Source organism: Macaca fascicularis, chromosome 3 (genome assembly GCF_037993035.2).
Source record: "Macaca fascicularis isolate 582-1 chromosome 3, T2T-MFA8v1.1".
NCBI lineage: Eukaryota > Metazoa > Chordata > Mammalia > Primates > Cercopithecidae > Macaca > Macaca fascicularis.
Window position 1 is genome coordinate 124,209,296 of NC_088377.1, and position 12,675 is coordinate 124,221,970.

The 12,675-nt window shown below is 40.3% G+C and overlaps 1 protein-coding gene across 1 annotated transcript in view; it reads right to left on the minus strand.

Annotated features, from left to right (window-relative positions):
* Positions 1-11,346, minus strand: part of SDHAF3 (succinate dehydrogenase complex assembly factor 3) — a 75,009-nt gene extending 63,663 nt beyond the window's left edge. Inside the window, exon 1 of the mRNA XM_005550154.5 lies at positions 11,156-11,346. Within this exon, the coding sequence (XP_005550211.1) occupies positions 11,156-11,329 (174 nt within the window). The 5' untranslated portion in view covers positions 11,330-11,346. The remainder of the gene's footprint in view (positions 1-11,155) is intronic.
* Positions 11,347-12,675: the final 1,329 nt, after the last annotated feature.

Genomic DNA, 12,675 nt, shown 5'->3' on the forward strand with positions numbered 1-12,675 from the left:
CTAAGGCCCAAAGAAACCTTTCAAAAAAGAGTATGTGCCTGATTATTAAGAAAGTTTAACAGTTACAGCCCAGCAATTTCCATTCTCATCTCATTACTGAAAACAATCTTTCAAATAGAAATATCAGGCAATTAGCACTTCAGGCTAACAGTGTAGAAGGGCTTAAAATAAAAAGCAATGTACTCTTTTCTGTGTATCTCCTCTGAGGACATTTTTTGTTTTATTTTGGTCTCTTTCATGTTTCAAATGTCTTGAGAATTTTGGTTATCTGTCCACATTTATGAATAAAGCAATAAGAAACTAACCAAGAACTATACAGATAGATAGGCTTGTTGATTGGGAAATTACTTTTAGGGTTAATCTTGCCTGTATTTGCTTCCCGCTCCTGATTTCCTACCTAACCTGGTGTTTGAGTTCACTTGGTTTTGGCAGCTTGGCTATCTCTTTAGGTGTATTCTCTGTATTCTGAACTGTGGCCTCCTCTGTCTGCTTTGCTTCATTATTTACACTGTTCTTCTGCTTTCCATCTTCAGAAAATCTGTTGAAATTGCTTGGCTGCTAATGGCTCCATTCTTGTTCTCTAGTCATTATGGATTATTCCTTTTAAAAATTGCTTTACTACTAGTTTAGTCTGGCTTTGGAAGAGAGAGGAAATAAAAAATAAGCTCTTGTGATATTCCCAGTCTGCCATCTTTACTTGGAAATCCTTTCACGTTAAAGATGAAGAAACTAAGGCCTATGGAAGTAAAATGACTTGTTTGATATTGATGCAGGTTTTTTCACTGTCCTGTTGCCAGCTGGAAATCTTCTCTGGCGGGTAGCAGCCCTGCCCAGGCCTCACTTAGTTCTGAGCTGGCCACTAGGCTTGCTCTGCCCACCCAGGCTGGCAGGCTGCGCTCAGCTCACGCTGCCAGCCTGGCTCCCATGTCTACTGAGGGTGAGCCAGGCACAGAGCAGCAAGGGATATGTGAGCAAGCGAGTGTGGGATCCAGCCATGGTGCACAGCCAGGTGTGCCAGCTGCTGTGGTGGGTCTGTGGTGGGGTGGGCAGCTCCAGGCACTGGCTTCGTGCGAGGCTGTGGCTGGACCAGGCATACCACAGTGGTTTCCACCTTGGGTGCCAGCATCAGGATGAGGGGAAGGCAGTGGTGCCTGAAATCTTGGAGATGCCAGCAACTGTGGAGCCCCAAAGGGGGCGTTACAGCATGTGAAACCTCGTCTTTACTAAAAATATAAAAACTAGTTGGGTGTGGTGGTGGATGCCTGTAATCCCAGCTACTCGGGAGGCTGAGGCAGGAGAACTGCTTGAACCCAGAAGGAGGTTTCAGTGAGCCCACACAGTGCCACCGCACTCCAGTCTCGGTGACAGAGGGAGACTCAGTCTCAAAAAAAAGAAAAAAAAACTTGATGTAGAAAACATGTATGTGTGACAAATCACCATTGAATAAACCATCACAAAAACACCAACGAGTAAAAGGCAGAATTAACAATCTGACTGAGACCCAATTGACCCACTCATACTTGAGAGACATATCCCTGACACATACAATCCATTCACTAAACAGAGAGGCAATTCATTCCTTTTCTCCTGCAAGCTAAAACTATAAATCGAGATGTTCAAAAGTAACAAAATTAGGTCCACAAATTAGGTAAGAGAAGCATACATTTATAAAAACTAGCCAAATATCCATCCGATCCTAATTATATTAAGAAAACTCTAAATATAGGTGACATGCCACTTAATACATTTGTATGTGTGATACATACATACAAATGATGATCTACTTCAAAATCATATATAAGAGAAAGACAACCCATGAGAGTTACAAAGGGATGGCTACCTGAAGTCTGAAGCATTTCCTCCTGTCGAACAAATGCGACAAAATAAAATGAGAAAGAAAATGTTATGATATCTAAATTATCACACAAATATAAAGAATTGAACATAATCAAGTAAGAGCAGTTACAGTCAGTCCGTGATACCGGGATCATTGCCTTTACTTGAAGGGAAGAAAAAGAAAATGGATTCTCTTGGATGTGGCAAGATGGCCAAATAGGTACAGCTCCCAAAGGCAGCTCCAAGTGAGACCAACACAGAAGGCGGGTGATTTCCACATTTCCAACTAAGGTACCCTGTTCATCTCAGTGGGACTGGTTAGGCAGTGGGTGCAGCCCATGTAGGGCAAGCAGAAGCAGGGTGGGGTGTTGCCTCACCCGGGAAGTGCAAGGAGCGGGGAGAGGTGAGGGGGCTCTCTTTCCCAGCCAAGGGAAGCCATGAGGGACTGTGCTATCTGGCCCAGATACTATGCTTTTCCCACGGTTTTTGTAATCTGAAGACTAGGAGATTCCCTGGTGTGCCTACACCACCAAGGCCCTGGGTTTCAAGCTCAAAGCTGGGTGGCTATTCAGGCAGACACCGAGCTAGCTGCAGGTTTGTTTTTTTATTTCCATACTCCAGTGGTGCCTGGAACCTGGGTGAGACAGAACCGTTCACTCGCCTGGAAAGGGGGCTAAATCCAGGGAACCAAGTGGTCTGGCTCCGTAGGTCCCACTCTCATGAAGACCAGCAAGCTAAGAGCCACTGGCTTGAAATTCTGGCTGCCAGCACAAGTCTGAAGTTGACCTGGGCCAACAGAGCTTGGTGGGGGGAGGGGCATCCGCCATTACTGAGGCTTGAGTAGGCTCTTTTCCCCTGACGGTACTAAGGACTGGGAGGAACTCAACATAATGCAACAAAGCGGCTGTGGCCAGACTGCCTCTCTAGATTCTTCCTCACTGGGCAGGGCATCTCTGAAAGAAAGGCAGCAGCCCCAGTCAGGGGCTTATAGATAAAACTCCCATCTCCCTGGGATAGAGCACCTGGGGGAAGCAGCACCTGTGGGCATAGCTTCAGCAGACTTAAAAATTCCTGCCTGCCAGCTCTGAAGAGAGCAGTGGATGCTGACAAGGAGGGCTTTCCCAGGACGGTGCTTGAGCTCCACTAAGGGACAAACTGCCTCCTCAACTGGGTCCCTGACCCCCATGCCTCCTGACTGGAAGAGACCTCCCAACAAGGGTTGACAGACACCTCATACAAGAGAGCTCTGGCTGGCATCAGGCCAGTGCCCTTCTGGGATGAAGCTTCAGGAGGAAGGAGCAGGCAGCAATCTTTGCTGTTCTGCAACCTCTGCTGGTGATACCCAGGCAAACAGGGTCTGAAGTAGACCTCCAGCAAACTGCAGCAGACCTGCAGAAGAGGGGCCTGTTAGAAGAAAAACAAACAAACAGAAGGCAGCAACATGAACATCAACAAAAAAGACCCTCACACAAAACCCCATCCAAAGTAAATCCATGAAGATGAGGAAACACCAGCACAAAAATGCTGACAATTTCAAAAATCAGAATGCCTCTTCTCCTCCAAATGATCGCAACTCCTCTCCAGCAAGGACACAAAACTGAATGGAGAATGACTTTGATGAACTGACAGAAGTAGGCTTCAGAAGGTGGGTAATAACAAACTCCTCTAGGCTAAAGGAGCATGTTCTAACCCAATGTAAGGAAGCTAAGAACTCTGACAAAAGGTTACAGGAACTGCTAACTAAAACAACCAGTTTAGAGAAGAACATAAATGACCTGATGGAGATGAAAAACACAGCATGAAAACTTCATGAAGCATACTCAAGTATCAAGAGCCAAATCGATAAAGAGGAAGAAAGGATATCAGAGACTGAAGATCAACTTACTGAAATAAGGCGTGGAGACGATATTAGAGAAAAAAGAATGAAAAGGAATGAACAAAGACTGCAAGAAATACGGGACTATGTGAAAAGACCAAGACTATGATTGACTGAGGTTCCTGAAAGTGGTTTCTTTGAAACCAACGAGAACAAGGAGACAACGTACCAGAATCTCTGGGACACAGCTAAAGCAGTGTTTAGAGGGAAATTTATAGCACTAAAATGCCCACATTGGAAAGTGCGAAAGACCTAAAATCAACACCCTACTGTCACAATGAAAAGAACTAGAGAAGCAAGAGCAAACAAATTCAAAAGCTAGCAGAAGACAAGAAATAACTAAGATCAGAGCAGAACTGAAGGAGATAGAGACCTGAAAAACCCTTCAAAAAAAAATCAATGACTCGGAGCTGATTTTTTGAAAAGACTAACTAAATAGACTGCTGACCAGACTAACAAAGAAGAAAAGAGAGAAGAATCAAATAGACACAATAAAAATGATAAAGCATTCCCTTTGAAAACCAGTACTAGACAATGATGACCTTTCTCACCACTCCTATTCAACGTATTATTGGAAGTTCTGGCCAGAGCAATCAGACAAGAGAAAGAAATAAAGGGTATCCAAACAGGAAGAAAGGAAGTCAAATTGTCTGTTTGCAGATGACATGATTGTATATTTAGAAAATCCCATCTCAGCCCAAAAACTCCTTAAGCTGATAAACAACTTCAGCAAAGTCTCAGGATATGAAATCAATGTGCAAAATTGCAAGCATTCGTATACACCAATAATAGATAAGCAGGGAGCCAAATCAGGAGTGAACTCCCATTCACAATTGCTACAAAGAAAATAAAATACCTAGGAATACAACTTACAAGAGACACAAAGGACCTCTTCAAGGAGAACTACAAACCACTGCTCAAAGAAGTAAGTGAGGAAACAAATGGAAAAACCTTCCATGCTCATGGATGGGAAGAAGTAATATTGTGAAAACGGCCATACTGCTGAAAGTAATTTATACGTTCAGTGCTATTCCTATCAAGCTACCATTGACTTTCTTCACATAACTAGAAAAAAAATTACTTTGAATTTCATATGGAACCAAAAAAGAGCCCGCATAGCCAAAACAATCCTAAGCAAAAATAACAAGGCTGAAGGCATCACGCTACCTGACTTCAAACTATATTACAAGGCTACAGTAACCAAAAGAGCTTGGTACTGGTACCAAAACAGACATATAGATGAATGGAACAAAACAGAGGCCTCAGAAATAACACCACACATCTACAATCATCTCATCTTTGACAAACCTGACAAAAACATGCAATGGGGAAAGAATTTCCTATTTAATAAACGGTGCTGGGAAAACTGGCTAGCCATATGCAGAAAACAGAAACTGGACTCCTTCCTTACACCTTAAGACCAACTCAAGATGGATTAAAGACTTAAACGTAAAATCTAAAACCAAAAAACCCTAGAAAAAAACCTAGGCAATACCATTCAGGACACAGGCATGGGCAAAGACTTCACGATTAAAACACCAAAAGCAATGGCAACAAAAACCAAAATTGACAAATGGGATCTACTTAAATTAAAGAGCTGCTCAGCAAAAGAAACTATCATCAGAGTGAACAGGCAACCTACAGAATGGGAGAAAATTTTTGCAATATATCTGTTTGACAAAGGGCTAATATCCAGAATCTACAAAAGGAACTTAAATTTACAAGAAAAAAAAAAAAACCATCAAAAAGTGGGCAAAGGATATGAACACACACTTCTCAAAAAAAAAAGACATTTATGCTGCCAACAAACATGAAAAAAAGCTCATCATCACTGGTCATTAGAGAAATGCAAATCAAAACCACAATGACATACCATCTCATGCCAATTAGAATGGCAATCATTACAAAGTCAGGAAACAACAGATGCTGGGGAGAATGTGGAGAAATATAAACACTTTTTACACTGCTGGTAGGAGCGTAAATTACTTCAACCATTGTGGAAGATAGTGTGGTGATTCCTCAAGGATCTGGAACCAGAAATACCGTTTGACCCAGCAATTCCACTACCAGGTATATACCCAAAGGATTATAAATCATTCTACTATAAAGACACATGCACATGTATGTTTACTGCAGCACTATTTACAATAGCAAAGACTTGGAACCAACCCAAATGTCCATCAATGATAGGCTGGATAGAGAAAATGTGGAACATATACACCATGGAATACTCTGCAGCCATAAAAAAGCATGAGTTTATGTCCTTTGCTGGGACATGGATGAAGCTGGAAACCATCATCCTCAGCAAACTAATACAAGAACAGAAAACTAAACACCACATGTTCTTACTCATAAGTGGGAACTGAACAATGAGAACACATGGACACAGGGAGAGGAACATCACACACCCGGGCCTTTCAGAGGATGGGGGAAAAGAGGAGGTAGGAGCATTAGGACAAATACCAAATGCATGCAGGGCTTAAAACCTACATGATGGGTTGATAGGTGTAGCAAACCACCATCGTACATGTATACCTATGTAACAAACCTGCACGTTCAGCACATGTATCCCAGAACTTAACATAAAATTTTAAAAAGTAAAAAAGTACTTCCTTTGTAGCAGTAACTAGGAACAAATACAGATGGAAAAAAAAAAAAGAAAAAAGATAAAAAAGAAAAATTCTAGCACTATATGACTACTTTCATTCTCTCAACTCCTAAATGTTAATGTTTTATCTTTGACCAACTTCCCCAACACTATAACCAAAAGGGGCACTTCCACCCACATCTTTGGTCCACCAACTACAGGTAGTAACTTCCAAATCTCTATCTCCAGCCACAATCTGTCTCCTGAGTATCGGACCAACATATATCTCTCTGAACATCTTCACTTAACTGTTCCATAAGAATGTTTAGCACAAAGCACACCAAATTGAACTCATTCCCAATCTGTTCCTCCTATATGACTATTCTGGTTACTGGTATCATGCTCCAAACTCAGGAGTTATCCATTCTGTTTTCTTCTCCTTCACTAATACTGTATTAGTCAACAAGTCAAGTTCCACTCTACTTTAAAAGAAAAAAAAAAAAATTTTTTTCATACATCTATATCCTCCATTTTCAAGGCCTCTGTCTTGGTTTAGACATATACCTATTTGAGACTCGGATTACTACATCCATCTACTAACAGTTCTCCCTACTTTCAATCTGGTTTTTACTTCAATTATTCCTCTATGTTGCTGCCAATATGATCTTTCTAGAATACAATTTATGTCATTTCCACCATTTAAGAAGCTTTCAATGATTCAAAATAAAAACTTAAAACCCTTAGCAGAATATCCTGTCTCCTGCCACCTCTTTAGCTTTATTTCTTCCTCATCTTCCGTGTAAAACACTAAATTCCAAACACAACACTGCAGTTCCTGGAAAAAAGTCATACTGTTTCTTACCTCGATGCCTCTGCATATGTTATTCCCTCTTTCTAGAAGGTTCTCTTTTTGACATGGTAAATTTGACCTACTCAAGACTTAACCATCTTGTATAGCTTTCAACTTCCTCCATTTCTCCTTGATCCCACAGCATTTAATAGACACTCATACTATATTACAATTGTCTATCCTTTTCTACTAAACTTTGAACACTGTGAAAGTGAAAATACATTTATTATTCATTTTTGTGTCCTAAATGCCTAGCACATTGTCTGGAAATAGCAATTGATCAAAACTATCTGAAAAATGTTTATGCCTTTTTCTAGAAACAAAACACTTAAAAAACATTCCCCAACAGACACAGAACAAAACAGGTACTTAAGAAAAACAACAGGAACTAGGCAAGAGGCAACTGAGAAAAATAAATGGGACAGAAAAAGAAAAATTAAACACATGAAGTCTCTTCAGGTAGCTCCTGAGAGCACTCTTGCATGCTCTTTGTCTCATATTCTCTCACCAACATGTTTTATCTATTTAATCTTCAATGCTTATTCTGATTTCCTAGAAAATAAGTGGTAGGCACAGAGAGAAAAATAGAAAGCTTTACTTAAATCAACTATTCCTCAAAAATGAGCACAGTCAGAACTTTCAAAATGACATAGTTAAGACCCCTGATCTATGGAGTCTCAATTTCACTTCTAATAGTTACCTCCTAAGAGTTGAGATTACAATGCACATTTTACAAACCAGTTATCGTACATTCTCCCTTAACAGATTCCCAAAAACTCTTCCTGAACTTTATTTTTTCTCTTATAGAGAGAAATTATATAAATTCCCTATTTACTCTGTAAACATGCTTTTACATTTATATACTTAAAATACTTTCCTTCCACGTTGCCCCAATTGGTCCTTGAACAAAAACTTCTCCCAGATGAATTCTCTCTACTACTATATTGCCAGTTTTCCAGGATCACAAACGAAAGGAACTAGAGAACTCTCTTCCAAATACGGGGCCTCTAGTGTTCTTGATCCCTTTCTTTTCTTCAGTGGTAACTTACCCAACGTTGCCCACTGATGTAAAACAAATTCAGAATCCATTCAAGTTCACAATTAAGTTTAGATGTGTGTGAGGGACTGGGATCGTGTAGACCAGACTCTACATAACATATAAAGTTAGAAGTCCACAACAGTTACTCTTAGTTTGATGTAAACGTAACCATTAAGTAATATTCAAACAACAGGTGCCAAGTTTGTAATGAGCACTAACTGAAAAATAAAGGCATAAAAATCCATGTCATATCTAGCAGTATCTAGTATAACAGTCATAAATTAGATGTTCTGAAGAACATGTGGGGGAAAAAAAGACTTGGAAGTCTTAAATATATTACTCTCTGGTGATAAAACTTCTCTAGCCAGGTTTTTTTCCCCTCCAATCATTAGCTCTTCTCTAGCCCTACTCTTTTAAAAAGACCAGTTCTTCAAGTATCTTTCTTGGTAGGATCCACCCTACCACGTCTAAAAAAGACCAGTTTTTCAAGTATCTTTCTTGGTAGGATCCAACCTACCACGTCTAACTCCCAGGCTTAGGTTAAGCTGCCTTGCAACTGTGATAATTACGTTATCCAAAGAGATCACTATGTTTAAATTTATCTTTACCTAGCTGCCAATTCATTAATTCCAGTAGATCAACAATGGTCCGGGAAGACAGGAAAACTGTTCTCTACAGACGCATGTCAACTAATAAATTCAAACGGAATGAGGGAAACGAACCACCATTGGAACGCAATGGCAAAATCAATCAATGAATGCTAAGATTAGTAGTCATCTGCAAGCCTGAGAGTACCTACCCCCAAATATGTATTAATTTCAAAAGGGAAATAGTAAGTTTACAGTAGAGACACCAGGCGGATTATTACTTTAACCAAGTGATCACAGTTATCATCACCAGTAAGAAGGCATGTTAATATCACGTGACCTGTGACATTAAGTGTTGAGAAGAACACTTCAGCCCCTGTGGTATTCTCAGTAATGCGTAAAATCAATTAAACCATGAGAAAACACCAGACAAACTCAAATTGAGAGGCATTCCATAAAGTTAACAGACCAGTACTTTTCAAAAAATTATCAAGGTAATGAAAGATAGGAAGACGAGGAACTCTCACAGAATGGAGATTAAGGAAAAAGAATGACTAAATGCATTGTAGAATCCCCATTGGATCCTGGAACAGAAAAAGGACATTAGTGAAAGGGCTGGCAAATTGTAAATAAAGCCTGTAGTTAATAGTATATTGTAGCAATGTGAATTTCTTGCTTTTGATCACTGTACCCTGATAATGTAAGATGCTAACATAGGAGGAAACAGGATGTAGGGAACTCTGTACTGTCTTTCTAACTCTCCTGTATGTCTAAAATTATTCCAAGAGTTTTAAAAAGCTCAATTCCAGTTACCAAGCCTACTAGGTCAACTAACGCATTTTTTATTTATGCAGTTCTTTTTTATACCCTCTTTCTCTCCTACAACCTATTATCAATTTTTTTCTGAGTTGCTACTCTTTCCTACTTTTTCCCTAAAAGGCTTCCAAGTGTTTACGTTTTAAGACTTCTCAAAATAACCTTATTTCCTCCCAACAGAGAGCTACTCTCCTTCCTGTAAGGCCACAAAATGACCTACCTTAAAAGATGTAAAATACTTTAATACAGTATCTTATAGCTTCGTAACAATTAGCAATACAAAAGTGCTTGTAAATACATTTACATATGTAAATTTTGAGATGCATAAACACTTATTATTTTATAGATGAGAAAATAAGACCAGAAAAATTAAGTGATTGACACTTAATATTAATAAATGTCAGAGACTGAATCTGAATCCAGTTCTTCAGGCTCCAAAACCAAATTACCTTATTAAAATAAAATGCTCTGTACCTGAAAAGCGTCAACTTCCTTGGCTTCAGACAAGCGAATTACATCAAATAGACCATGATTTTCAAGGAAGGTCTAAATTTTCCTATTGTTCTAAATGTCAAAAAGCTTCAATAATTATACAAATAAGAATTCTGGAAATCATTGCAAATTTTGTGCTCCCCCTAACCATTCTTTTGATTTTTTAAAAAAAGCAGACTTTAGTCAACTCCCCTTCAACTTTTTAGGTCGAAGAATCGCTTACCTCTACTTTCATACCAGCTCCAACTCATGCTTTCAAGCATCTGAGCTGTCATTCCAATTTCTAATTCCATTCATTTCTTTATATTTGCAAACGAAAACTTGGGGCAATCCTGCAGGGCCCCGAGCCCCACGAAATACTCTGAATATCTTTTGTCCTTCACTCAAAAAAAAAACAAAAAAAAAGTCAAACGACTTATTGCTAATGCATGTGTCCGTTTAACATTTAGCGCAACGGTGTAGGGCGATGTAACACTGACTTGAGACCTCGGAGGAAACAACTTTCACCTGACTTAACTGGCACCAGCATTTTTCTCCTTCACAGTTTGTAATCTCCTGCCTTTTGTAATCTATAATCTTTTTCATGTTACCTGATTTCTATATCAGCCAAGTGAGAAAATTATTTAAACCAAACCAAAACAGCTGAGATTAAAGAAATCATAAATTACGGAAATAAGCCTTTAAATTTGAAAACTAGTAAGAGAAGCATTAATTTATTAACGGGCGCTTACTATGTGCAAAGGCACTTAAAAGAACAAAAAACTCCTGAGGTCTTTGAGCACTTAACGACGACTTGCTCATTTTTGTGACCTCCTACCCTCACCCTTCCAGCACCTGGCATCTGCAGGAGCTGAAAAGTTGAACTGAATTGGGGACGCTGAAGTAACAGGATATGCTCCGGGGAGAAACCCGTGGGAGAAACTTTGAAAGTGTTATCGAACAGCATTACGCTGTTTAATTCAAACAGAACAGGTTGCTGCTCTGTTTAACCCCGCATGGGGGACTGGAACGAGAAACCGGGACACCGAGGGATCCCAAAGGTCTTGGGCAGAGAAAAGGGGGCGTCACTTGCCTCCCATTCCTGCAAGAAACGCTGGGCCTCGTCAGAACCAACGCTCTTATGTCTCCTAAATTCGTCTTTCACGTACTGGTCGCCCAGGGCTTTGAGGTCCGGAGGCAGAACACGGTGCAGCTGCAAGACGCGCTTGTACAATGCCCGGACTCGAGAAATGTGCCGTCCCGGCATAGCGCCGCGGGTCAAGCGGTGACTACGCCTGCGCAGAGGGACGACACGTTCCAGCACTTCTGCGAAATTGCGTATTAGTGAACCGGAAGGTAGACGAAAGAGGGCGCGCGACCTCTATCCGGTTTGGTCCCTTCCAGAATCAGGTCCTTCCGGAAACCCAAGCTCCGATGCGGGCGGAAAACTGGTCGGTCCTTCTCTAGGAGGGGCGTGGCCCTCGTGGAGTAGCGCCTGCGCCTCGTCGTGGCTTCTTCTGGGCAGCGTCCTGGCGACACAGGCCTTGAAAGAGGGAGGTCAGTAGTGGGCAGTTGTCACTTCTCAGCCCCACTTCACTGTCTTTTTCATGCAACTTCGTTTCTGTTCCTCCTACCAAATTTCTTGTTCCAGTTTTTTTCTGGTTTCCTTTGGAGTCAAAGAACATGTGTAATACCTCTTTCAAGAGCCAACACTTGTGAAAATGTGAGAAAACATTCTGCCAATGAATTAATTAAAAAAGGAATTAATTGAGCCAGAAGAGAGTAGAAAGGGTCCACAAAGCATTGGATAATCAATGCTCAAAAATGGCAGATGATGGGTGAAGGAGAAGCCAAGACAAGTGGTTAGCCCTTGAAAAGTGGAATCAAGCAATAACAGTGAGAATAATGACAGTTAACCTTTATTTTATTTTTTTACAAGCTGAACAGTGAGCTTCATTTTCAGGACAAAACTTCCTCTGTTTCCCTGACCAATTTAGGCTGATCAGTGTTGCTCTTGTGGTAAAAATAGCCATGAACTGAAAATAAGATCACAGTTATATTTCTGGCCACCGATCTAGATCACTACACTTCATGCAGACCTTTCCTTTATTCCTTCATGTGTTTCTTTTTTTTATATGTTACTCTGCAAGTGATTTAACCGCTCTGTGCCCAGATTTTCTCACATGTAAATGAGCTGGGTTAGGTAATTTGCAGTGCTTTCCAACTTTACTAATCTCTAACCATGACTTCTCTCAGATTCCCTCCAAAATGTTTTGTAAAGTGAAAGAGAACATGTATCCACTGTTAAATAATTGCTTTAAAATTTTTTTGTTTAAAGAAACGTGGGGTAAATGCCTTAAAATTATATATGTCACACATCGCCTAAGCCTTTCAAGGCACACAAAATATAATAACCACCTACAGCCATAGGGATGATCAACACAGCAACTGCACTATTCAGCGTATTGCTTCTGTGGACTACCTCGCACACAACTAGAAATGGAAGGAGACGGCTAGAGACAATTTTTGACAAGCAGATAAAGAATTTTGAGGTCAAAAGAGATGGAGAGAATTGGTAAATAAGGAAAAGTAAATTAGAGAAGAAGAAACACC